Here is a 27,662-nt window from a genome sequence, read left to right on the forward strand (position 1 = left end):
ACATTCCTCATTTTTGGTAATTCAGTGGGGTATATTTATGGAAATTAACTGCATAAAGGGCACACGGGTCTTCAGGGTAAATTTTAAAAGTTTTATGAACTTTTCATGAGCTTTTTTTCCTACTCAAATTTAATAATGGCGAAAGCACCCTTGAAACACACTGTAGTTTCTGGGGAAAATGTAGAAATGTGTTCTCAATTTAGATTTTTTACTAATTGACTATTTCTAGAAATCTTTTGTTCAAACCATACAGTATTTTCAGATTCTGCTGTATGGTTCATTATACAGTCCATCTTATTTGACAAGGAGTGTGATCAGCCATGTTGTATTTCTTTGTTCATTTCTTACCATTTACATTTTGTTATGCTATTCAAGTTCCTAAAAGCAGATGAAATTTCCCCCTCTCTCTCAAGCCAGTTGGGACAAAGCGAGGTCACAGGTCTGGAGTGGTCTTTATCAATGTTTAAATTTCACTGTCTTTCGACTTACATTTCGCCTAAGGTTTTATATACTGTTTTAAATGGGGAAGAAAAAAAAATCATTTGCAAACAGAGAAACTCACACACTTGCAGGTTCACCAGTGAAGATAATTACATAGGTACTTAGTTATGCAGAAGAACACAGAGAGGCAAGGAAGGTGTAATCCTGAAGGGCTTTGGCTTGCAGGGTATGGTCTTGGTATAAGGTCTGTCTGTTAATGTTGTTAATGGCCCAATACACATGCACAGGTGAAGATAGAAAGGTTAGGTTATCATTAGGTGGCTTATATTATTAGCTCCTTTCATTTCCTCAAGGCTTTGTCAAGCAGACAGTGTGCACAACAAGCCCTGTAATGCTCAAGTCCTTTTAGGACTCCTTGGAGTAATTTTTGAGGTTTGGCTGGGAACAGATACTGAATAAAGGAAAGCTGACTTGTAGTGAGTAGAAATAGGACAAGGAAATACTTAATCTTTCAGAAAGCTGTGCATAAGCCTTTCTGTGCTGTTGCATAAAATATGACTGAAAAATGTGGTATGCCCAGATCCCCTATGGGGACAAAAGAGATCTCCATGTTACTCACATTAGTGATGGCTGAGATAGTATATACTTCAGTACTTCATGGCTGCAGAGTTCCTTACTTAAATTGAGGCCAGGTATCTTGTGCTGCTCACCCCACATCTTGACCTAAGCTGCCCTTTCTGTTAATTGTATTTAAACAAGTACAACTATACAAGAGACAAATACAGTGACTACTCCTGAAATAGTTGAAAAGTCCTCCTAAAGACATCTCTGCCAAATCCAGTGTAGCTGGATGATACTTTAAAAAATATAGTGGTCAATGAAGATCAAGAGGAAATTATAGCCAGAGCCTCTGTTTAAGGTGTCCTATTAAATGCATTGGAAAATTTAAATTTAAAAACCTGATGAAAATCAAGTCTTAAACGGATTAGTCAGTTTATTTATTCACTGATAGTATCTCTTTTTGGACTGCAACTTAAGTGTGGAATGCCAGGTGTCTCTGTAACAGAAAAAGCTGCAAAGATTTATGCACAGTGTTATCTCTGCATGTAATGTGTAAAACTATTAGCTTCAAGGCTCCTTTTCAGTGTTCACAAGTCAGTGCAGGGTGCGAGTTATAGCATGTCCTGCATTCACAAAAATGAAGACTCCCTCCTTACTCTGGCACCAAAATTAAAAATGGTTTTAATAATGACTTTGCCAATTAATTCCTCCTTTGCCAGCTACACAATGAAAATCTCCGAAGGTTAGATTTAATTTCCAGGCGCAAGTCCATAGTTACAGCTGGTTTCTGTGCCACTCTTGCAAGAACTTTGGAAAGATATTAGTGTTTATAATCACTCTTCATCTGCTGTTCTTATTGGTTTCATCATTTTCTTTGTCCTGTACTCCTGTAACTGGGTAATTGAACTGATCAGAACATAGTAGAGTGGAGTCATTTGCCTTCTCAACTAGTACCTCTTCATAGCTCTTTACTCATAGAAATTGTAAGAGCATTTAAATATAAGTCTCTGCCCTTTCAGTCTCACCATAGGAAATTATGCTTAGCTGAGCATACCATAAAGGTAAAGTAATCTGTCTGATTACTAGCAGTTGCAACAGTTTTCTAGCAGTAGCATAGGGTGAAAATATCAGTTGAAAAAAAATCATGAAATATTAAATATCATCCAAGAAGACTGACAGTCTGAGACACTTAGGAAAAAAAATGTTAATTTTAAAAACTAACAGTATGTTTTCATTCAAGTGGAATTTTAATTAAATGGTGCATTTATAGAACAGCACAAATCTAAACTGTGACAACATAAATGAGACAATAACTTTTTTAAAAATTATTTTTAACCCTCTGTGCTGCATAGAGAGGAATTGTTGGGGTCCACACTCTGCTCTTTTTCCAGATTATATTATTTTAATTACAAATCAAATGTTTTACACTATTACCTTGAGATTAAGCTACTGCAAACAGAAGAAGTAAGGAAAAGAAAGTATTATCAGAAAAATAAATAGAAAAAGAAAAAGCAAGTATTATAACTCAAGTTTATATTTTACTCACAAGACCAATCTTTTCCTTAATGTTTAATATTAAACTCCTTCATGACGAAATTCAGGTAGCCCATATAGGATCAAGCATGATCTTTATATGAGTGAGTTATGGGGGTAAAAAAAGAATTAAGAGAGAGAAAAATCCACCAACCAATAAACCCAAGGCTAGGATAAAGAGAAATATTAACAGAGATTTTTGGTAAAAAGAAGGAGCCAGGTAGCCCATTTTAATACTGAGTTGAGAGCAGTCTGGAGTAACGGTAGAATTGAAACAGGTTTGCTTACTTACATGTCAGGTTAAAATTAAGCCTAATATTGTTTCAAAAATCTTCTTTTGATTCCACCCACATTGTGGTTGCTTGTCATCCTGCTGAAATAAATATGCATTGGGAAAAAGGAGCTTTTATGACAAAAAAAGTAAATATATGTGAGACACAAGCTAAAAAGGAAAGTGCAGGAGTTAAGCTGTCTGTCTCTGAGTTATTTGAGTTACAGCCAGAAAGTTATTTGTTTATCTCCCAGGAAAATATCTAAGTTTCTGTAGGACCGTGATAGCAAATACTGCAAAAGTAGCAAATAAAATCTAAAAGTTATAGTCTTAGGGAAGTGACAGAGCCATTTACTACACTTGCTCTATTGTGTGTGTGTCCCCTTCTTTTTTTTTTCTTTTTTTTTTGTTTTATTAATTGTAACAAAACATAACATTTTCTGGATTTCCTTGAAACCTGGAAAATTAAATTTTAATGTATTAGGTCAAGAAATTTAGAAATACTGATATTTTGGTTCAACAGTAATTAAAAGATGACCAAGAAAATTATTTCTTTGGAATTACAATTGGGGCTTGGAAACTAGTGAAGGAAAAGAACAGTACCTGAATATATAATTTGAGATATTTAAAAGATCCTGTCTATTCAGTCATGTATATATATGTTAACTTTGGGGGAAGGAGAGAAAAAGAAAATCAAGAGCAGTGTCATTGTCTGGAGACTCATATTCGGATGCTCTCTATTCCAGATCTGTTGCAGAAGCCACAGAGGTTGATCTCAACATGAGAGTTGGACTGCATACAGGCAGGGTGCTTTGTGGAGTCCTGGGTCTCCGAAAATGGCAATATGATGTCTGGTCAAATGATGTGACTTTAGCTAATGTAATGGAAGCTGGAGGACTGCCTGGGTAAGTCTGAGAAAGAACCATAGAAAAACAAACAGAAACCTGCGTGGGTGAAGAATTTATTTCCTTCTTTGAGACATTCGCAATGGAATTACTATTTGATAAGAAAGATTGTATTCTGTAAGAGCAATCAATGTATTATGTGATTTATCCTGTAGATTTCTCCAAATGAGCTTGATATTTATGTTAGTAAGAGGTTAGATTAGAAGCAAAACATTTCTAAATGAAATCCTTATTAGAAGCTGCCAGATATAAAGAGTAGGAATGAGGCAATGCTAGGAATGTAGGAATGATAGACTTTCACCATTTCAAGTAAAACTCTCTAGTTATTCCAGGAAATTTTTACCCTTGCACCTCTACACATGGGAGGGGGAGTGTGCCTTACTCCATTTACTTGGCAAGATTTCCAACTCCAGCAGTGTGCTATAGAAAAAAAATACCTGTTTATGGCCTCAAATTATCGATACCGTGTGTGCAAATGATATGGTAGCACATAAACCTGCAGCCAGCCCATGGGGCATGCCTGGAATTTCAAGTACTCCTTGGACAGCCTTGGACCCAATTTAAATGCACACAGTGCACTTTTGCAAAGGTGCATGGGTGTGTTCCTCTGTGTAACTCACATTTGGACTGGGACCTACCATCTTCTGTTGGATTTTTACAAGATCATGATTTGCTGAACAGGGGGACAATGCAACCTCTTAATTTTTGTGGTTGAGTGGATTTCTGTTTGTTACCTATGTCTGCCTTTTAGACCATTTTGGCCCTGTATATATATAAGGTAACCCTTCCTTACCTTAAGGGTTTCCAGCGAAAAAAATCTGAACACGTGTTTAATAGAGGAAAGCAGTAATAGCTTTTCAGATATCTTCTGTGAAGACATTTCAAATATAAGGGGTCTTTTGGGAGAAAATGTGAAGACAGTTTTCAGGATAAAAAACCTCACAAATAGCGTCAAAGATGGCTGTGCTGCCAAAACAAAGTGAATTAGAAAGCTGCTTACAAAACAGAGTGAGTAAATGAAACAAATCAGAGACGTGAAGGGGAACAGAAAAAGAAGTTTCTCCTTTATGCACAGGAGAGATTCAGAGTGTGAAGTCACAAGTTTCAAACAGCAGGATGTTTTCCCAAGCAGGGCGTGAGGTAAACACTTAAGAAAGCCACACAATGTGGAAGATGATGTGCAGACTTTCACTTTCTACAAATGAACAAATCTGCAAGTGTTTGGACAGTCAACAATTATCTTTCTGCTCAAGTTTAGAAAATGCATGTAATGGAAATATTTCTATGTTCTATTTGGCTGAAAAGACAAAACAATATTTTTACATCAAAAAAGGGGTTTTGCACCTAATTTCACCTCTTTATTATCTTCTGCACAGGAGTGTATTTCAATAGCAACTAGCTCATAATGTATCTTCTTTGCTTTAAACAACAATGTCCAATTTTTCTCTCCAGGAAAGTTCACATTACAAAGACCACCTTAGAGTGCCTAAATGGGGACTACGAGGTAGAACCAGGATATGGTCATGAAAGGAATAGTTTCTTGAAAAAGCATAATATTGAAACATATTTTATTGTGCCATCCCATCGTAGGAAGGTAAGCTCCACAAATTCTGTCTTATTCTGTGATATGTTTTCGTAATTTAACAACTGTTCTGTGATATCCTGAAAGCAGAGGCAATACTGGTATTTCTGATTTCTAAAGGCTCTTTACACACTCTTGAAATTAGATCTGATTTTGACTGAGGCAGGAATGCTAAAAAACCTAACCTTGAACGTTACATAGAGAAGATGATCAATTTACTTTTGAAGTTTAAAAATAAAACCTTTCTTCCCTTTACCCTCCAAAAAAGAAAATTGTTGTTTTGTTCAGATTCTGTAATCGTTCTATCACAAATTATATGATATGTTATTCCAAAAATGTAATTCACTCTTCCCTTCCTCCTCCCTTCAGAAGGGTTTTTCAGAATATTAATACTCACAGCTTGGCTGTTTTTCTTCTAGTTTTCTTCACTCTCTCATTCCCATATTCCCATGCCATTTTACTCATGCTTTCCTAACCCTTTCTACAACCACTTGTGATACTGGTGGCTCTTTTACTGGGCCTGGCGGATTCCCCAATGAATAGACACAGAAAAAGTAGTATTTACAGACATGTCATGACCACAGCAGAAAAGTTAGTGAAATGAATTCAGCAGTGATTGAACTAACATCCCCTGGAAGTCTGGAAAAGCTGTACAACAAGCCCTTTTATCCAGGTCAGAAGAAGAGGCTGTAGTCAACCATCCTGCTTTTGAATGTATATACAACTGTACCACAGTTCAGGTATTTATGCTGAAGCTGAGTAAATTTTCCAAGGTTATTGCAACAAATAATATATTCTCTGTCCGAAACATGCATGTTTTTTCTCCTGCTACATTGACCTGCTCATGACAAATCCAATGTTTTCTTTGCTTGCTTTGCCACCTCAGACTCCCACAATGATTTTGGTCATCCCTTTCTTATCTTAGCTGACCTTCCCTCCAAATTTTCTTAAGCTCCCCTGTCCCTTCAGCTTCTTCCTTTTGTCAGACCCCTGGAGATGTACTGGGGAAAGAGGAGTAAGTCAGCAGTGCTATTGAGGGACAATAACGTTTTCTGCTCTTTTCTTCTTTTTGGTGGAGAACAGGAAATGGGAAGTGTGGGAAGAATAAGATAAGAGAAGATTTTAGCTCATTTGAGCAGGAACTTAATTTCTTAGATGTTGCTCAGGATTTAGCCACCCCTGATGGAGGTGGATGTGACTCCTTGTTCTAGCCATATATTCAGGATAAGGAGAACAGAGGCCCAGCAGTGCGATGGTAATATCTTGAGTCTCAGCATGCAGTGAAGGTGGTGACAGTGGTTTTCCAACAGGTTCATTTATAGTCACACCTTTCTTCCTCAACCAGTTACTGAGTTTAGGGCAGCCTTTTGTTCTGCTATAAAATGTTTTGTGACTTCAGTAAGAGTCTTGGAAGTCCATAATCAACATTTAAGCACATTCAGTTTGTTCCCGCCTTTTCCACCTCAAATGAGGCTTATCTTAGGAGTTACCTGCCATAACATGTTTACAGGCCAAGAAGAAATTTATTGCTCTTTATCTCAGCCAGACAACTCAGGATACAGACTTTTGAACCCTTATCTTCTGAGACTCTGCCCAAACAAGTTTCATTCATGTGTTTGACCTTTAGAGGGAAAATGATAATGTCCAATTCTGAAAGTAAGTATAAAAACAATACAGATGAGGTTTTAAAGTGATGTCAAAGCTCGGTGCTTGAGGGTGTTAGCCAACGGGTGCTTGACAAAAATGTAAAGAGGAAAAACAGGTGATCTTGAATTCCATGCCCGCAGTTGGTTCCGTGGTCTGAATTTGATGACTCGGGGAGTTTTTATGGAAATGCTGGGGGTCCAGTCACCAGGGGAATTTGATTCTGGGAGTGAAAGCTACTGTTATTTTATCCCAGAAAGGCTGCTGCAAGGGTGTTTTTTTATGCACTTCCTCTAAAACATCTTGTTATTAGAGAGATGGAGTGTTCTCATCTGCTGCAAAAATCATGCAATCTCATGTTTTGTTATTCTGCTGGTATATATGATTAGATTCAGTTTTAGGTAGTGTGAAAGAAAACAGGTGGAAAAACAGCGGGCTAGATTCTGTTTTGGCAGTCAGTGAGAGATTTTTCTGGTGGCTTTCTTGAAACCAGAATTAGTTCCTAAGTTAATCAAACCCAATACAGAAGAAAAAGTAAGGGAGGGTTTAATTAAATTAGGTGTGTTGCTTATTGCTGCTAGATTTGTTTGTCTTGGTTTTCTGCTGTTTTCATTCCTACAGCTTTATGTGTAATTTCATTTCCTATGTTATTATGTATCAGGTTTCATTTCATATTGAGAGGAGAAATAGCTGAATTTCAGGAAATTGTTGATAGGTTGGTGCACAGAGGCAAGTAGAAAGAAAAGGGGATAAATATGGCTATTAAATATAGAAACTGTATTGTGTTAACTCCACTGCATAAACCAGTGATTGAGGAACAGAAGCTTGACATTCACATATTAAAGTAAACCAGGTCAATGCACGTTTAATGTGCAAGGATGAGAGCCTACTACTGTGTAAGCACACCTTTCTTCATCTTTGCAAGATTGCTGAGAAACTACTCGTGACTGCTGAGAAACAACCGATCGACCTGTCATCAGCTACATAAACCAAATGCCATCTTACCCATGGGTGTCACTGATGGGTTTGTGGAAGTGGCAGATGCTGTGGTACAGCTTGGCTAATGACATTAGGTCTCCAGCATGCATCAATGGCATGTCAGCCAAACTGGCAGAAAGAAACACTTCATGAATTTTACTGGTATTGACAGCTTCTCCACTGGGCTCACAGATTCATCAGCATGTCACTTCACTGTTTGTCACAGTACATCACAACCGTCCCCAGTCTTCGTACACTTGCATACCCATCATTGGACTATGAGCTACATGATAGTATGTTTACCCTCAAAATAAACACCTGCTGTCCCCTCCTACCCTGATTCAGCCATTAACTCTTCAGAGACCTAGAAACTGAAGACTACCCATGAAGCATAGACAAGACAGAGTTTCTTTAGGTGAATTCAGGTATCTGGTTGTTCAATATTGTATTCCTTCCTCCAGAGCCTCAGTAGCTGAAATGCAGACACATATTTTATTCTTTATGCATCATCTCTGACATTAATATGAACTGACTTTAGCAGGTATGATGCCAAGAGGAATGAAAATCAATGTTATGAGCAACAGATGGCCAAGAATCTGTTGAATTTGAAAGGTAAATAGGCCCACTTAGTTTTTTAAAATTATTTATTTATTTATTTAGAAGACACATCCCCCACATTCTTCCATATTTGGTCTGACAGGAAGATCTTTCATCACGAATATAGCCCAAAGTATGAGAATAACAAAAGTATGAGAATAACAGTATAAGACAACTCATTCATGTGCCAGTTACATTTTAAATGTGAGCAAATTATAAAGTATTCCCAGTTTTTTTAATCTTTTATTGAATCAGCTAACAACGACAATTTTGTGATCTGATCTGATTGCTAGTTTGACGTATAAGCTAATATGTGTGAGAGCACTTCTAAGTGGCCACTGAGGGAATTACTTTTCTTTTTGTTTTGTTACAATTTTGATTTTGGTAGAGATTATATTAGTCTATTATTGTTGTTGTTGTTGTTGTTATTATTATTAATAATAAGCAATAAATATGCATGTTTGACTGGATAACTTTCAGCTTCTAAACAGACTTAAATAATTAATCTGATTTCCAAAGGCATTCAGAAATTTTTTTATTTAAATAAAATTTTTTTGCTGGCCATCATAGTTAAAAACTTATGCAAGTATGCTTTTTAAATATAATACACCATGTTATAATGCCCTGACAAAGTTTCTAGTTCTGAAAATGCTAACACATTTCTTTTAAGTAAGGTTTAATTATGTCTTCATGATATTTTATATTGATACTAAAACTTACAGTGATGTGACCAAAATACTGCACTGGGATGAGATTTGAAAAGTTTGGTTAATGTAACTAGCCGCAAGTCTGATCACATACATTAATATCTTGGACTTGTAAAACAGGTCTGATCCAGTTAGAAAAACAGAAAAACAGATCTCTTTCTAATGTATTAACTATTCACAGGATGCATACTCTATGCTTTAGACACATGGACATTCTCTTAGTTTCAAAATGTCCTAGCTTTCTGAAGTATTGTAAATGTTACTGTACATGGATGATATTTCAGGAAAAAAAAAATCTACGCCAAATCTGTTAATCTCAGAGCCCCTTACAAGAACTTTATAACTCTGCTTAGACCCAGCTAAATAACTTTTTCCATTAATGATTTCTCGGTAATCTACCTGACTAATCCTGTTCTGAATTTCAAACTGCATGCTTAAAATTTAATTTAATTTTTTTTAATAGAGTGGATCTGGCTTTCATCAGAATCCTTTGTTCTTTCATTGTCAGCACTGACGCTAGTCAAAGTATCTTTGCCTCAGTTTTACAGCTGGCATAGCTGGCTCACAGAAGCACAGCAGAGGTAGTGAGTTTAGCTGGACTGTCTACTTCACTTCTATGGTTGCTCTAGAATGTATGATTCCCCTGCAGTGTAACACCTCCTAAGGTTTGACCACAACCTCATTGATAACCAGGTGGTTGGGTACTTGGGCTTACTTCTTTGTATTTGTTGCAGCAATTCACTCTCTGATGGCACCTCTCTAGTTTTGAAAAGGCTCATTAATTTCACCAGCTGAGAAAACAGCCCAGCACAGACAATTAAGCGAAATTCCTAAGGTACATTTACAGATAGCCAAGCAGTGGTCAGAAGTGAACAAGTCTTTGTGAAGGGAAAGATTTCTCAGAATGTGTTAGTTTTTGCATTTACAGAAGTGGGCCTGCCATCACTGTTACTCATTACCACCTTAAGGGAACCTGCTTCACTGAGTAATTTTGCCAAGTCCAGAGCTAAGGCAAAGACAAATAATGCTATAGACCATTAACAGGAAGCAATAGAGTTGTGTCCAGGAAGGGGGGTCATAAAAATTATAAAAATCCTAGGGAAACACTATAGATACAACTTATAAATGATTCCTATATATTCATAAGTGTCTCATGGATTTCACAACATACCTCAAATATTGTCAATAAATAGCTTCCAATAGATTGCTGATCACCATCTGCAAATTTTCAACTAATGTACTAGTGAGTTATTCACCAACTAATGGCATATTCAAAGATATTAGTTATCTTTTATTTGTGGGAATGTAAATCACATGGTATCTGCATCTACTGTTTGAATAGCGCACAGTGATGGACATTCATGAAAAGTCCATGAAAGTGAATACCACATCTGTTTGCCCTTTGAAAACTAGCTGTTTCTCTAAAAAGGCTGACACTTTTCTTTCCTACCTTAACATGTACGTACAAAGCCATACCAGGCAGCCTCAGAAAGTCCGTTCTGTACCTTGGACAGCCCTGCTCTATTATCTGAAGTAATGCTATGACCATCCTGAAAACCCCAGGTGAAAGGGTCTAACGTTTTTTTTCTGAATCCTTGTTTAGTTATCCAGCCTGAAGGAAGCAGATGCTGGTTAGAGGTACAACGCTCTGTCTTCTCCCTGGTTTGATGTGTTGAATCATGCCCTAAACATTCCAACGCAGGCGGCTAAAATGTCGATTTTATTTTTTTTCCAAAAAATAATTAGAGCCAAACCAAAATACCAGCAGTCTATTTGAAGAGAAGTTAAAGCAATAGTTGAGGAAGAGGAGAGCACTTTTTTCAGTCTTATGTTTTCAGGAAAACTCAGTTGAAAGCCTGAAGGTTCAAGAATACTCTCAATAAGCAAACACAGCTCAGGAGCATCCTTTGGAAAATAGTATTTGAAATGTAAAAACTCTTGCAAATGTCAGAAATATCTAGAGCAATTATCTATGCTACACACCTGTAGCATAATTTACTGTGAATGCAGATGGATTTAACAGCTCAAAAGGTTGATCAGTTAATTTGTTTGATTCATGATCGAATAGGCAGAAATTCAGCAACCTGAGATTCATTCTAACTTGCATGACAATAGCTGCTAGAAAAGTGGCAAAGGCTGTCACATCACTTTCATGTGTTGTTGTTTCACCTAGCATAAACAGATGTGATTTTAAACTTATTGCGTTGCAGTCCTGTCACCAAGGAGTAGCAGCAAAATAAACAAATTTTCTATCACTCTGCTTCTAGAAAAGGAAGTATTTTTTGACTTGGAGTACAACATCCTCCTTTACTGTTAATCAGCATAGCTTTGTTGCATGAAGCAGATGATCTGCCTTCTATGTTAAAATAAATTACTAGGCTCCATATCTTTCTACCACCAACCAATGAGTTTTTTCTGCTTATATCTTTCCTGTGGCTGATTTGATTTTTTCCCCCCACCGTGGCATGAACTCTGTGCAATATAGCAGAGAGAAAACAACATAGATTCATGATGGCTTTTTTGCTTTGTATAGATGAAATACAAAGTAACCACATGTGCTTGCCTATTGACTTTATTGATGAATCACTTTTGCCTGTGAATCGTTGTTAGCAACTATCACATTTTGCAAATATAACTGCTCATATACACTCTTGAGATGCTTTCTGTCATGTCTTAATAATACTTTCATCTAACTTTTTAAAGTGAAGCAATTTGATGTATATGATCCATGTATTACTAGGATTTTTGATAGCAGGTTGTTGGATTTTGTCTGACCTGATTAAAAGATGTCATCTTGGCATCATCATGTGAACAATAACAAAAGAAAAAGAAGCCTACAGTAGGAAAAAAGTAAACTGAGTGAAACAATAGGTCTAAAATGACTGCACTTAATTCTTTTGAATTTATTATTTCCATTCACATTGAAGTTCCATCTATATTTGCAGTAAATTTCCTTCTCTGCAAAGTTAATTTGATTTAATCACTCAGGTTAGGTCTACATGAACATGCCACGCTGTTCTCAGATTCTCTTTTTTTTTCCAAACATGTAAAATTTGTGTTTTCCACAGAGCACTTTTGGCCCAATAAATCCATCCATATGGCTAGCAGCTCCCTAGGATTTTTTTTGCATCTGACCTCTAAAAATATCCAGTTTACTTTGTCTCAAGAAAGTTTTCATGGTCATTGTAAGTTATCAGCTTTCTGGACTAATTCATTCTGAGGATATTTTTACTCAAGTGACCATATGCTTACCAGCCTTTGTGGAGTGCCAGCTCTGACTCCTAAAATCTATGCAGTAACAGAAGAGAGCTTTACAGTTAATGCAAGGCATGTGAAAACTTTTCCAACTACTCAGACAAATTCTCTCATTTGCAAGCGCACAGCAAGCAAAAATGTGTTTGACAAAATTGTTGTAATTTGAAATGCCCCAAGTTAGGCATCTGAATCCATAGGTGGGCACACACTTACGATTTCTGCTTTCAAATTGATGACTAACTGCAGCTACTGCAGCTGCCATGCCTAGGAGAGTCCAGGGTGGTCTTTGCTCTCAATGGCTGACAGCTCCTACCAAGGAACTTAACTAGAGATCTGAATGCGTAACTTGGGCATTTCAGGTTTTAACACCTCAGATATACCTTAGGAGATCAGATTTAACAAAGAGACACACAGCCTTTTGATGGAAGCTCTAGCTTGTGTCTGGACAGGGGCTGATCTGTGCCTGAGACGTTGCATTGCACAAGTTGTTGGAATATACGCACCCCAACACTGGAAGTAGACTGCTTGTGTTACTACCCAGCAGGCAGAGGAATGACGCTTGTGTTGCAGAGTGTTGCTCTACATCTTCAGGATTGTTTCTGCAGTTGCTGTGAAGCTGCTAGTGCATCATCGTCAATGTGGCAGCCTGCAGTTGGGCTGTCAATGATGGTGGAATTAGCTATGTGCTCTAACATCCTTCTCCTCTCTTCTTTTTCCTCCTCCAGAAATGGGGAATCTGTAGAAGGGAGAAACGTAGGGCAGTGGTATAAGATTTTCTCTGTTATTGATCTCCTAAGAGATTGTTTTAGTCTTCACAGTCGCTAAAACCTTTTTCTACATCTCTGTCAAGAAAGTGGCCACACCATTCTGAATGTCAAGAGTTTGTCTTATAGAAGCTGTATTATTTACTGGTAAAAATCACTAATATACTTTCCTGACAGGCAGCTGAGGTATGATAAGCAAAATGTATCATAAGGGCATTAGAAAAGGATGAAAAAGGAAATGTCTGATGATTTTAACTGTAAGAAGGAAAAAAAACAAATCAGATTTGCTCACCTGTCTCAGGACAAAATGGCTTGCAGATAGTAATGGAACAAATACTACTACCAAGAGGCATGGTCCTGCCTGCCTATAGATAGAAAGCACAGACAGACATAGTGCTACAGCATTTATGGTTTCTGTAAGTGTGTTTTGAATGTCATTAGTCTCTTCTTTCCCATGCCATTTTAAGCACTGCGGTTGAATATAGTCAGGGGAACAACAGTCTGCTGCTGTTTCTGAGAATCCCAGATAAGCACCAGTGAATCCCTTAGCAGAGTATTACATGAGATTCAAACACTGGGGTGTTTTCCCAGAATTTTAATCAGCACTTGTTTGTTTTCCGCGTACTTAAAGACACTCACAAAGCTGTAGATAGTCTGGCTGCTTCCAGAGTGCTCTGTTAGAAAATCCCAGCTCTTAACCTCATTTGCCAGCTGTGTTGCAGCAAACAACCCTTTCCTAAAATTATGAAGCAAATGAATAGTGAACAGAATAAGAGATGATCCCAAGGGTCACAAAGAAGTGTGAAAGTAAAATGCATTGACAAAATGAGCTGGAATAAGAATGCTGCAGTCCAGCTTTCCTGTAATGCTGGCCTGGAGCAAGTTCAGAGAAAAGGCAGAATGAAAGACATTGGGGTTGGGTTTTTTGTTTCGTTGGTGTTTTTTTTTTTTTTTTTTTAAGTGTGTTTTAACAGAACGTACTGCATTTCTTGGCTTTATCAGAGGCTTGCAGCAGAAGGTGAGATTACTTAAATATTCCACTCAGAAGTTCACTGTGTCAAAAGTGTTGTTCTGCTGTAAAAGTAATAATAAAAAAGTGACATGATTTATGAGATGAAAGTGGGAGAGAATTCCTTTGTATTTTTGATATTGTGTATATATAATAGTAGAATGGCAAATGCTCAGTCCCAGTGCAGAATCTATATGTCCTGCAAACACTAGATTAAAAAAAAAAAAAAGAAAGAAAAAGTTATATATAAAATTATACATGACCTGAGAACTGCCAAGTGTGCCCTACTTGTCTGTATTGCAATGTCCTTTGAGTGGTTAGGTTCTTGGTCAGCCATGAAGAACAGTAGCTGTATGTGTTCCACACGTTTTCATAGCATCACACAGTAGCTGAATTTGGAAGGGACCTTTGGAGGTCATGTGGTCGACAGGGCAGCAGGGCCTGCTTCGCAGTTAGATCCACTTTTGAAATTACACGGTGCTCGGGGCAACTCGTCTGAGTGAGTGCTGAGCATTTCCCTGGCTGGAGATTTGGCAGCTTCTCGGGGCAGCCTGCTCCTCAAGCTGCATCAGGGGAGGTTTAGATTAGATATTAGGAAAAATTTCTTCAAGGAAAGGGTAGTCAAGCATTGGAACAGGCTACCCAGAGAGGTGGTGGAGTCACTATCCCTGGGGGTGTTCAAAAAATGGGTAGATGTGACACTTTGGGACATGGTTTAGTGGGCATGGTGGTGTTGAGTTGATGGTTGGGCTGATGATCTTAAAGATCCTTTCCAACCTTAATGATTCCTAGTTTTTACTTTCATTAAAAAATAATCCAGCCACCAAGCCAGGAAACATGAAATTATTACTCTACCCTTAATTGGTTTAGTGGTGGACTTGGTAGTGTTAGGTTAATGGTTGGACTGGATGATCTTAAAGGTCTTTTCCAACCTAAATGATTGTATGGTTCTATGATTCTATGATCAATCCTCATGGTTAAAAATTCTGTTCTTTGTATTGAATAGGAATTCCCCTTGGTCCAGCCTATGTTCACTGCCTCTTGTGATTTTTCTGAGCATTTTTGGGATGAGTCTAGCTCTGTCTTCTAACTACTTAGGTGGCTGAAGACAGCAATTAGATCCCTCCTTAGACTTCCCTTCTTCCAGGTGAATGAACGGAATTCCCTCAGGTTCTTTTCATATGTTGTATACTTTAGAACCCTAATTGTTTTTGTGAACGTTTGCTGAACTCACTCCGGTTTGTCACTGTTTTTCTTGTACTGGGGAACCCAGAAGTAGACACACTGCTCCATTTTTTTCAATGACCTGAGTTGAAAAACTTCTATTTGACTCCAAGACAGCTGGAAAACTCCCCTGTATTTCCTACATACAAAGGGTATATATTATATATTATACATATATATATAGAGAGAGAAAGATTATCTGCTGATAAGATTTATAAACAACAAGAGCAGTTGATGATATGATCTAAAAATGTTCTACCTAGTTCTTTGAAGATATAGTCAGGAAACTGCATGAAAATATGTTTGAGGAAAAGTCATGCTGGTGGCAGGGCCACACTGCCTGAGCCAAACTGTATCTATTCCAAGTTTTCAAGTTGCAGGTTGTTCTCAGAAACACATCTATTATAAGTTTGCTTTGAGGAAAGTCTAAATTCTTCTCTTTTCATAGGACTTCAAATCCTTATAGGAGGATATAGTCATGCCCATGTGCTCACCTTTCTCAGTCATGCCTTCTTCAATCTTTTGCTAACAAAATGTTCTACGTATTCTTTGTCACTCTTGCACCTTTACTGTGGCATTTTCATAATGAAGGCTGTCAGGCAGCTTCTGTAGCTCTGTACTTATTTAAGAGCGTCTTTTCCAGCCAATCTAATGGAGACCTAAAACCACAGTTGTTGACCTAGTTAATGCAATGTCCACAGTAAAAGGTTTGAGCAAAGAAAGAGCTAATAATCTCTTGAGATATGGTCCACCTGTAAACTTCTGTGTATTCCCTTTTTATCTCTGTGCCTTAAAAAAATGAAGCAAAACGCAAAACTGGAGGGAGTTTCAAGGAAGTTGCTCATTTTTGTTGTATCAAAAGGTTGATAGGGAGACTGAGTAAAATATATAATACTTCTAGAGGAATTATGGCTAAATTAGGAAAATTTGTAAGTGGAGTACCTGTCCAAAAAGTACATTTTAGCTGTTGAGAATGGGAGCTCAAAAGCTGATCATATCTGCCATACTCAAGCCTAACATCTATCTACTTGGTGTCCTTAGGAATACCTAAAGGATGATTAGTATGTGAATATCCTTGTGCAGTATCTTCTATGCAGTTATTGCAATACAGCAGTAAGTCTTCTGCCAGAAAGCCGTCAAAAGAAAGGGTTCATATTGGGACTCTCTCTTCATGGAGACTTCTGTCAACCTATCACTTAAACAAGTGATTACACACTAGATACACTAGTGTCCTTTTAGATTCCAGCTGATGACCATGCAGTACAGTGCTGTTAATGCTGGCTGGCTTCAGTGAGACTTTCAGTGCCCAGTAAAGCACATGTGCATACCTAGGCACCTTTCCACATTTGAAACATCTCATATGTTTATAATGTAGCCATCTGCTAACAAAAAATGGCAACTATTTATACACAAGTAATTTTTGTGTTTCATAGCCACAGAGTAACTGACTAAACAGAGTATTGGTAGATCAATAGGATATACCCTTGATTCTCCAGAAAATGCAAGTACATAGCAGTATGCGTTAAACAGCATAGCAAACCAATACCTGAGATGTCATTCAGAATATAAGCAGTGTCACTTGCCCTGTGCCTCTAAATTTGGGTATCCATGAAAACATGCATTAAACAAATGCTTCCAGTTTACTTCCTTTTTCATTCCTTGAGCATTGAAGTAATGATGTAAACTGGTCTAGTAAATCATAGTATTGTAAAAACTGGACAGGAAATCCTCATTGCCCTTTGCGGGTTTTAGAGCATTTGAATGAAGTTTTTGGATTGTGATTTGCTCTGTCTTTTGTATGTAGGAACACTAGGGACCAAATCCTCTGTGCTGCTTTATTTTGCTGTTCCAGAAAAGATTAATTTCACAAGTTTAAATTCCCATACTGTGGTGGCATGGGGTCCTTCCACATGTCCCTTGAACACTGCTTTATACGTTCCACATGCCAGAAGCATGAATAAGATTGGTGTAAATACTGAGGGTAGAATAAAGGATCACTCTTATTCTGATCTGTGAAAGCATCTGAACATGTGCTAGGGGTTTACTAAAATCAGCAAGAGTTAAATACATGCTTAAGAGCTAACCAAGAAAATATTTGTCCTTGCTGGACTGGAAGCTCCGTGCTAAAAGGCATAGGTTATACCCAACCCTTTGAGAATATTTCTCTGTGGTATAACACTTCTTGCTTTGAAGAAATAAAATGTAAGATATAACCTCAGTGCCTCACAGCCTCCTTTTAGGGCATGTATATAAGTGTATCTTCAAAGCAAAAGCTATCCTCTTCTGATTTTAATGGGCTTACCAGTGGCTGAAATAACAAAATGAGGAAATAAGAAAAAGACTGAAATTGTATTTTTTAACATCAATTAATAAAAATGCTAATTTACTCCTTATTTTTTCCTGTATTTTTCCAGAATTTATTTTAAGGTTAAAGAAATACAAATATTGCCTCTTTTACGAGTTTGTCATTAATATGCTTTTTTTATAGTCTACATTTCTATGTAGAAAACAGTTCCTAAAATGTTAAGTATGTGTTTAAATACTGTCTGTTCAATAGATTCTCAGGTTAAGAAAAGATGAAGTAATCTTCATATGCATGATGATGCATATGTTTATCATATCATATACATATGTTTATCAAAATGCATTGCTTCTTGATTAGAATATTGCTTTGTTCTGACCACTAGATGGTGTAAATGTCTGCAGGTATGTATGTCCACATGCGAATGCAATGACACAGTTATAAATATTATTTTTCCGACCAACAGATATTTCCTGGACTAATTCTCTCAGACATTAAGCCTGCCAAAAGAATGAAGTTCAAGACAGTCTGCTACCTGCTTGTTCAGCTCATGCACTGTCGTAAGATGTTCAAAGCGGAGATCCCTTTCTCCAATGTTATGACGTGTGAAGATGATGATAAGGTAATCCATGTGGGCTCTTTGGGCATCGGTTCCAGAGCCACATAAAGCAGGCCTGCTCTGAGAACATATGGGGTGACCTAACCAACTGATAGAGGAGTTTCTGGTGTTCCTGCTGGAGCTAGAGCTATCTAATGGCCACCACCTTCTCACAGTAAAGACAAAACTTAATTATAACAGGCCTCAAATTTGGAGCTCCTCTTGAACAAGCCAGCACAGGTGGCCTATGTGGCTTCTATTAAGGGCTTCCTTCACAGGAGTTAGAGTTTCTGAGGCTTTCTCCGCAATTACCAAGAGTTGTTCTTTTGCATGATGAGTCCATCACAGTCTGCAGCTGATGGCAGCAGATGCAAAATAACAGAATAATTTTGTATCTCTAGGTGGTTCTCTAAAAAACGAAAGGCAACTGATTAGCCAAAAAGACCTCTTAGTCCCTAATACAAATCCTAAATACAAAAGTCCCTAATACTGCTTTCTTGAATGGTTTGTAATGCCATAACTCAAATTTGCTTTACATAGTAGTAGCCTGGTTTACTTCCTTTTCTGTGTGTGGATCTACCCAGAAATTTATGGAGGAAAAACTTGAAGAGTTGCTCATTCCATTTTCTTTGCCAGCAGGTGGCAATATTACATAGGTCACTCCACCAGTGCTCCAAAGCAGGGCGTTAGCACCATGCTCTAACCAGCTGAGCTAACCCGGCTGGTCCATGTGTGCATTGGAATCAGTAATCTTGACTGATTGCTCCACCTTTTTTTTTTTTTTTTAAATAATGTACATTTATTGATGATTCAGTCTAAATCTTACTTTCAGAAAGCATTCGTTTATATTTTGGATTTTATATGTGCTTGTGTTTCTTCTGTGGAAAAAGAGGAGAAAAGTCTGTTAGTTCCTTTAAAACACAGTTTCGGCGATGACTTTCAGAAACTCCAGATTTTACTTTGAAATTGGCCATGTACAAGGCCTTCCAACTGTGAATTAGTACTGTTCTTTGGGTATTTAAAAAAAGTAACCCACACATTCCTTTACAATACTTTACAATGCTTTACAATGTGTCTTGTGTATATGTATGTATAAATACGGTAGTATACGCAGCAAGTCCTGGTATGGGTTTGCTGGGGATCAGATGAAAATTTTCTCATGTCAGAACACTTGCAGTGAAGTTCTACAATGCTATCTTTAACTGAACCAGCTGTTCTGAGCTTTTGTACCTAATATGTAACATTTATTGTGGAGCATGATATATGACTTCTAATATAAATACACTGTGTTGCAATGCAGGGTTTCTTCAGAGGTATCAGTCCTCAAATCATGTAAAAGAAGCTATGGCCAAAAGGCTTTGAAGCCAGCCCATTACTGTAGCATGCATTTATTTATTTAATTTCTGAGAATTATAAATACTGGCTCTTGATCGCATGTAAGACATAATGTAAATCTACTGTGTGAAATAATAACAGAGATAAAAATAAGAGACCTAGTGAAAATAATTTTGCTTAAGCACACTAACTTTAACCCTATTTCAAAAAGGCAGAACAGATAATATAATTTATTCCACATATCAGAATAACTCCCATTTTCTACCATCATTCCAGATTTTATAACAAAGAAACATTTTCTTTTTCTTAAAAAATGGTTTTGCTCACCCCTATTATTATGTTATAGGCTTAAATTTGGATTATAAAAAAATCCCCAGAGATGCTGCACCGTAGGCAATACATGTGCTAAATAATTGTTGTTTATCTTTATGAAGAGCAAAATTGTATATTCCTGACAATATTCCTAAAAGCACTCAGTTTCCCTACAAATCTGTGGGTCAAATGTCTTCTGCAAGAGAACAACTTTATCTCTGTTTAGAAACATTTAGAATAGTTGTTTGGCTGGCAATTTAAGGCTTCTGTTATGGCTAACAGAACCCAGAAGATCGGATTTGAAAGCTCTAATCCATGTATGTCCACAAGATTATTTTTCATGTTGAAACAATTAGTTCTTACACCACAGACAACTTAACAAGTAATGGGATCTGATAGTTTGAAGAAAAATGTTTCAAGTAGCCTCACAATTGTTTGATGCTGGTATAACCTGGTCTCTACATATAAAGCCAGCAAAACAGGACTTGGAAAGTTATTTTATCTTTGCTAAGGTCCATTCTTCTTTACAATCAGAAAACTAAGGTATCAGTCAGCAGTTAACCCTTCCCAGCATTCATAAGTATTCAGGTGTAATATACATACAACATCTACTATGTAAGCTAATGGACTGCTGTAGTCCACTGTTTGTTCACTGATGAGGATCTCATGAGAACTACTTCTTGTGGAACAAGACAGGAAACTGCCATTCCTGCAGAATTACTTAAATAGCAATCACCACCTCTTTTCACCATCTGGTTTAAAAGGAAATTTTGTTGTACAGCCTTTAAAGCTTGGGCTCTTAAGTACCAACTGCTCTGAAGAGAGAAATTTTGTGTGCTTTTGTAACAGCTTGCTGACACAGTCTACTGATTATATCGTGAGCCAACGTTGTCCTTATCCCTGAGCAGATTTGTCATTTCAAAATGTTTCAAATTGTCTTCCTGAACTCTGCAGATGTTAGATGAAAAAGTATTCTTTTAACTGTATAAAAATAGTACAACTTGCCTGAGCTTGGTTGTCAAAACTCTTCTGGGAAGTAAGGCTTGACCCCTTTTGAGGTGAAGATTATATTCAGTTGATGTCTCTTCCTGCTTAGTGTGCTAACCATTAGGTGACTCTTTTTTGTTTTACAAGATTGGCCTAAATCTTTCTCACTCTGTGTTTAAAAAACGCCACATCTACAAGAATATTTTGTGAAGGCCCCAATCCTTTCAGTGTGCTGGGGCATGGGCAGTCATACTAGTACAGATCTAGCTATAATGGTTTAGATTACAGTGCCCGCAACTGAAGTGTAGCACCAGTGTGGCTGAGATGCTGCTCACCATCTTCTCCAGGCTCTCTGAAAAGTGAGCCAGACTGTCCAAAATCCCTTTCAGATACACTCTGTGATAAACCTTTTGCACTGAAAAGGACTATGAGCGATCATCTTGCCAGTTGTGCTATCTCAGCCATGGAGGAATTAACCCCATTGAGGCACAGGTTAGCTCTGGTAATTTATTGGACTGCTCCATCTGGATCTGCAAGTGCACTTAAGGCATACCCAAGAGGTCTTAACAAGAGAGCCACTTGGGTGAGTTAAAGATAGGAACACTTGAGATTTCAGACCATCTGAAGTCACATATGGTATTGTGCAAGAGGTTAAGGAAAATTATCTTTTCAAAATATATATTGTTACCTAGACAGTCTTGGACAGTAGGACTTTTCTTGTATCATGAAGAGCCTGGTTATCTTGTCTTCAACATGTCCAGGGATCCGTGTCTTCCATCAAGAAAAAAATTCTAATTATTTTTCTAGGTAAAGTCACACTGATTGGGATCAAACTGATTGTTTCCTCAGTGGCAGAGAAGTGTCAGGGCAGTATGTGATAAGAATTTCTGCAGATGAGGTTTGAAATCCTGGAATGCAGTGGGGAGTTTCTCATTGATTTTAATGAGATTGGGATTTCAGCTAAGGAGTTTTTAAAATATAGCAATCACAGGGAGATAAGATCTCTGTCTTCTGTAGTTGCTCTGCTTAATGAATTCCTCATCCTGGCTGTGAACTTGAGACAATATGAACAGCAATGAAAAATTTCAATGTTAATAAAATCTATGCTTCTTTCTTCATCTGTGCTACAGAGGAGAGCATTAAGGACAGCCTCTGAAAAACTCAGGAATCGTTCCTCTTTTTCTACCAATGTTGTATACAACACTCCAGGAACTCGAGTAAACAGATACATCAGCCGTTTGATAGAGGCCCGGCAAACTGAGTCTGAGATGGCTGACTTGAACTTCATTACCCTGAAGTATAAGCAAATTGAGCGTGAAAATAAAGTAAGGGATTTTAAAATTATTTTTACTGATTTCACTGACCATGAGCCAACTAGCATTGTTTTTTTATTTGTTTTTAGACAATATTTAAATTCTACTCACTATCTTTAAATAATCCTCTGGACTGTCTCTCAGTTAAGAGGGAGACATTATCTCCACCTTCTATGGAAGCACTTGGAGGGGGATTAAAAAAAAAAGATCAGTACCTTTCTACTCATCAAGATCCTCCCCCACAAAGTTACACAACCTATGTTTTGGCCTTCCTTTTGCTTCTCCAAACTGCCTGACCTGTGTCACCTGTTTGTCTTGTGGCAATGTGGCTGCCTACTAACTCATCTGCTCTTGAGAAGCATTAATGACAGGAGGATGCTTCCCTCTGCATATGTAGCCTGATAAGTATTGATCCCATCAATCCTGGAAAATATAAAAAAATCTTAAATCTCTGGGCAAGGTTGTGATATTATGCCAGTGTGACTGCGCTGAAAGCAGTGGACTTACTCCAGACTTAGAAGCATGCATATAAACTAACGAAGTAGAGCTGTTTGTTGCTAACTTGTATGGGTTCGGTTTGTAAATACAAATTGTTTTAATCGAAAAAAACCAAAAGCCTTTGGTTTAATGTGTTTGAAAAAGCAAAAGTGATATGATTTTGCATTCGTTTGGTAGCAGCATTTATTTTTCCACTGTAAGTCACTTCATAGTCTGAGATTTCATATCACTACTGTTTCAAGTCAGAAGGTTGTGTGCCACATTGGACTCAATTTTTTTTAAAGTCTTGAGCATTAACTTTGATTTCAAGTTTCCACAGTGATTTATTATTTAATTGTAATTGTTTTATTTCAAAATAAGAAAGTCTTTTGGTGTAAATGAGATTGAAATTTGGATCTTTCTGAGAAAACACTCATGCGTTTCCACCCCTGAAAAGTGTTCTGTTGTCAGGACTGTGGCTTAGTGGAATCAGGGACAGTAACTGCTCAAAACTGAGCCCATGTCTCTCATTAGCAGCTGCCTCCAGCCCACCCATTAGTGTCCTGTCCTGAGCAGCTGAGATAACAGGACCCTTTGAAGGCAGCACCAAGGTGGTTTTGGCCTTTTCTGGGGACGAATAAGTGGAGAGGAGGGAGTGCCACCTCCTCCTGGTTCAAAATGGCTGAATCCTTTTTCTCTGAAAGATAAACTTATGTCTGAGCCTAACCCAGATTTGACTAGTTACAGGGTGAAAGCTAAACAGCTAGGCCAACAGGAGCAGCTGAAACAGAAGGTTGTCAAGGAAAATGTTGTGTAGACTTGGCTCATCTTTTTTTTCATGTGAATTAGGCAATGATTATTTGTATATTTGTAGAATGGGTAGGGGCTTGTTTTATTTTAGGCTATAGTTCTTTCTTACTGAGAATGGACAAGTGTGGGTGGCTGGGTGTGTATAAAATGCTCACTGTCTTCATTTCTTCCTTTCTTTAACAGTACCACCAGCTTCAGGATGAGTACTTCACCAGTGCTGTAGTTCTCTCACTAATTCTAGCTGCCTTATTTGGCCTTGTCTACCTTCTAATAATACCACAGTAAGTTTCTGTCTTTTGCCATTATAATTTGAAGAGGAACATCTTCAAGCATCCTGCACAGGTTAAAACATTAATGTCTTTGGAATGGGAATCGTCACGCCAGTCAGTATCTTCTCAAACAGGAGATTCTCTGTTGGTATACCCGCAGTCTAACTGTTATTGCTTCCACTTGTCCAAAGGAGACACATTTTGCTATCTTATTTAAAACAATTTCTTCCCTGTTCTCTCTCTCTATTTTTTTTCTTTTGTAGAAGGATGCACTTAGAAGACAAAAACACTGAAATCTGCTAAATTTATTTAAAGCATTACAAACAAAGGTGTTACTGCAGCTTTTCTAAATGTATTTGTGCTGGCCTTCGATGAGGTACTTCAGGTATTGATAGCAACATAGATACAACTATACAGAGCTTAACAGGAACTAAGTGCTGAAGTATCCAATCAGCTTTTCAACCTAAATTTATAGCCTGAATTGAGGTTTTTGGTATCGATCCTATCACTACGCAAACTGCCTAGTGTGTAGTTTGGCCATTCCCACATGAGTTGCAGTCAGACCTTGGCTACACTAAAGCAGACATAACCAAATACTCATGATGTATTTGTGGAGTGTCTGATGTCTATTGTTGAGTGATATAGTTTAGTGATTACTTCAGATTTTGTCAATTCTATGTGAATGTTTACTAAATAAAAAAATAATTAGACTTCACTTTCAAATCTAGGGGTTCTAATAAGTAGATACAATTGTGTTCAAGGTATAAAAATGATTAGTAATAACCTTTTTCAGATGAGAATATCAAAACATACAAAATAAGCTTCACTCACCTTTACTAATTATTAGGATTTCAATGGGAATAGGACTGGCCACAGGATAAATGCTTTGAAAATCCCGTTTTGAATTCTGGTCTTTTCTATTCACAAATCCCCAGTCAGAATAATACTTACTCCTCTATTCTATTATTTCTAATTGAAAGTTTGAGAAAGACCTTTTTTACTTTAATAATAATCATCGTCATGTAAATTTGTTATATAATACCTTTCATCTGAAGAATTCAAAGTCACTTGCAAAAATCATCTAATTTCCAGACTAATGACCTCTGTTGACTAATTGGAGCATAGTTAAGAAGTTTTTCACCTACTTCTGAAGTAAAGCCCAGCTGCAGTATATGGCAATTTAGAACAAGGAGAGACAAAGAGTATTAGTGTAGTTGAAGCTAGAATGAATTTCCAGTAATCATATGGTATGGTAGTTGGTAACCTTTCCAAAAAGTACTGTCGTTTAAAAAACAGCTGGACAGAGATTCAGTTTAAGGTCTGATCTGACAGACACACAAGCTCTAGCAGAACGTGACCACTGAAGGCCATGAAGATGCACTGTTTCATCACTGGGTTAGAGAAGCCACGCACTGAATGGTCTTAAGTTCCCTCTTTCAGTGTCTGTTGGTGGTAGCTTCATACAACCAAATTACTAGTCTTCTTGGGCTCTTCGCTGCTGTGACACAGATGCAACCATGAGGTAGACTAAAACTTTGGCAGTATTGGAAAATTTCCCCTATCCACAGAACTTGGAGCTTTCAGTTGCTCTTTAGATTGCTAAAGCAGTTGTTAAGTATGACAGGAGAATGCAAAAGCCAAGACAAGAAGTGTAATCTGTTACTATAATGAGAGAAGTGATAATAATGGTGTTTGACATGTATCACAATATTCCAAGGAGGAGGTTCAGAATCTAGAGGAAAGAAAACATTGCAAGAAAGCTAGTTTCTGCGTAAGTACTCAGAAAGCAGTGGGCATGACATTCTCCCAATTCCTATGATCATCTGAGAAAAACAGCGTCTCGTCTAAAGACATATTTTATATCCCCAGATGGAGTTGGTGAAAGTAAGGCTATGTTCCTGTCAACCTAAGCTGTCCAATTATGGAGGCACACATGCAGCATAGCCACTAAAAGCCCTTATGAGGGAGTTGCTCTGTTTCTTTAGAACAAGGGATCACAGTCTGGTCTGATTTTATTTGACTTGATAAGTGACTGAGTTGACCTCTGATTTCTGAATCTTTGAGGAGAGATTAGAAGGGAAATGCATCTGGTAACTGTCACACAGCTGCCAAAGCCAAGTAATTGGGTTACACACACCACTTATAAGAGTCATCGCACTGAATATTCTGCATTAGCCTACAATTAGAAAGTGTTTCTCCTGACACACCATACAGTAGAATTTTCTAGATGCTTTGATCTTGCTGAGGTCAGAGTGGGCACCATATACAACAGCATTTACTGATTTCTCATTCTTGAGAGCAGTGCATTTCACTGTGAAATTTCCTCTGTGATGGCTAGTATTACAGCATGGGTGAGGGGGAGATCCTCCACCATTCATCCAACATACCATTTCAGAAGGACCCCTGTGCTGTTTGTTCTCATCTGCTACTGAGCTGTATTGCTTTACTTCTATTGTCTTTTGATTCTAGGAGTACCGTAGTTCTTGTTCTCCTGGTGTTCTGCATATGCTTCCTAGTGGCTTGTATTATGTACCTACATGTCACACGAGTACAAGTAAGTGATTTAAGATTTTATGACTATTCTTACTTTTGGTGGCTATGCTTTGTTTGTCCTTTGGAATATGAAGCCATCAGTGCATGCTTCACAGATTCATAGAGTCTGAAATCTATGTGCTTTTCAAGTTCATTGCTAAATAATGTATTAGGCACTTCAAAAACGAAGATGGTTCACCTGAAAGTAGACTTTTTACATGAATAATCATTACAGCAGTGTAGCATTCAGTGCCATTAATGCTGTGCTTTTTGTCTTTTTTGCTACTTCTTCCCTGAATACCTACCACTAGCTACTGAATCATTCCCGTGTTCAGATAAACAGCTGCTTTAACATGACTTTTTCTCCTTTCTGACTATGGAGCACACTGGTTCTCCCTTTCATTCTGACTGGTATCTGGGTGTAAAGTCCTGCTAACTTCCCCTCTGTTTTCAAAACTTTTCCTGCCAAAGCTGCAGCTGTTTTGATGGTCAAGCACAATGTTTTGCACATGCAACCCTTGGCCTTTTCAAAACCTTTAGTAATGATTAATTGTCCTGCATTACATTTCCACAACAGTAGTGATGCAGAAGGGCATTTGGTTGTTGTGGGAGAGAACTAGGTCTCCCAGATCAGAATAAAGCATCTACAGACTAATTTTCTGATGAAAGAAAGTGGCTTAATCTAAATTCAGTCTTTTCAGACAAATATCAGGAGAAAACACCTACACAGTTAGTCAGCTTTGTTGATTAGCAGACACTAATTTTTAGTTAAGAAAAAATGCCCTTTGGCAGGAGGAAAGTAATTATTTTCATGGAAACATAAGTAGTATATTAGCAGAGTATCTGGTACACAGCAGATCTTTATTTATAAACTTACACAATTATTTGGGAGTAATTTTGATGATCTCTTGTTTCATAAAGGCACAGTAGTTTATCATCTGTTGTTCTGGCTACGGACGGTAGAAACACAGGTGAAGTTTGTAGGAAATTGCTCCTCTTTATGCCATTTCCCTGGGGCTCGTGCAAACTTAAGGATTGTTCCAGCTGTTTTGGCAGTCAACAGAATTTCAGTTTTTCCAGGTTACTCTAGAGATTCAGTACCTTACAGGATTAAATCCAGTATTAGAAAAATAAAGAAATATAAAAACTCAGAATATTGCAGTTTGAAATTTTGTGGTGAAAATTTTTCCTATATAATAAATAAAAGATAATGAATATGTAATGTATAATGGCTATAGAACTGTAAACCGGTCATT

At 37.5% G+C, this 27,662-nt stretch overlaps 1 protein-coding gene across 1 annotated transcript in view; it reads left to right on the plus strand.

The window, feature by feature from the left end:
- ADCY1 (adenylate cyclase 1) overlaps nt 1-27,662 on the plus strand; it is a 153,348-nt gene that overhangs the window by 99,807 nt on the left and 25,879 nt on the right. The window contains exons 6-11 of the mRNA XM_075705746.1: nt 3,553-3,711; nt 5,164-5,305; nt 18,240-18,395; nt 22,136-22,330; nt 23,789-23,886; nt 26,344-26,428. Of these exons, the coding sequence (XP_075561861.1) occupies nt 3,553-3,711; nt 5,164-5,305; nt 18,240-18,395; nt 22,136-22,330; nt 23,789-23,886; nt 26,344-26,428 (835 nt within the window). The remainder of the gene's footprint in view (nt 1-3,552; nt 3,712-5,163; nt 5,306-18,239; nt 18,396-22,135; nt 22,331-23,788; nt 23,887-26,343; nt 26,429-27,662) is intronic.

Source organism: Pelecanus crispus, chromosome 2 (assembly GCF_030463565.1).
Source record: "Pelecanus crispus isolate bPelCri1 chromosome 2, bPelCri1.pri, whole genome shotgun sequence".
NCBI lineage: Eukaryota > Metazoa > Chordata > Aves > Pelecaniformes > Pelecanidae > Pelecanus > Pelecanus crispus.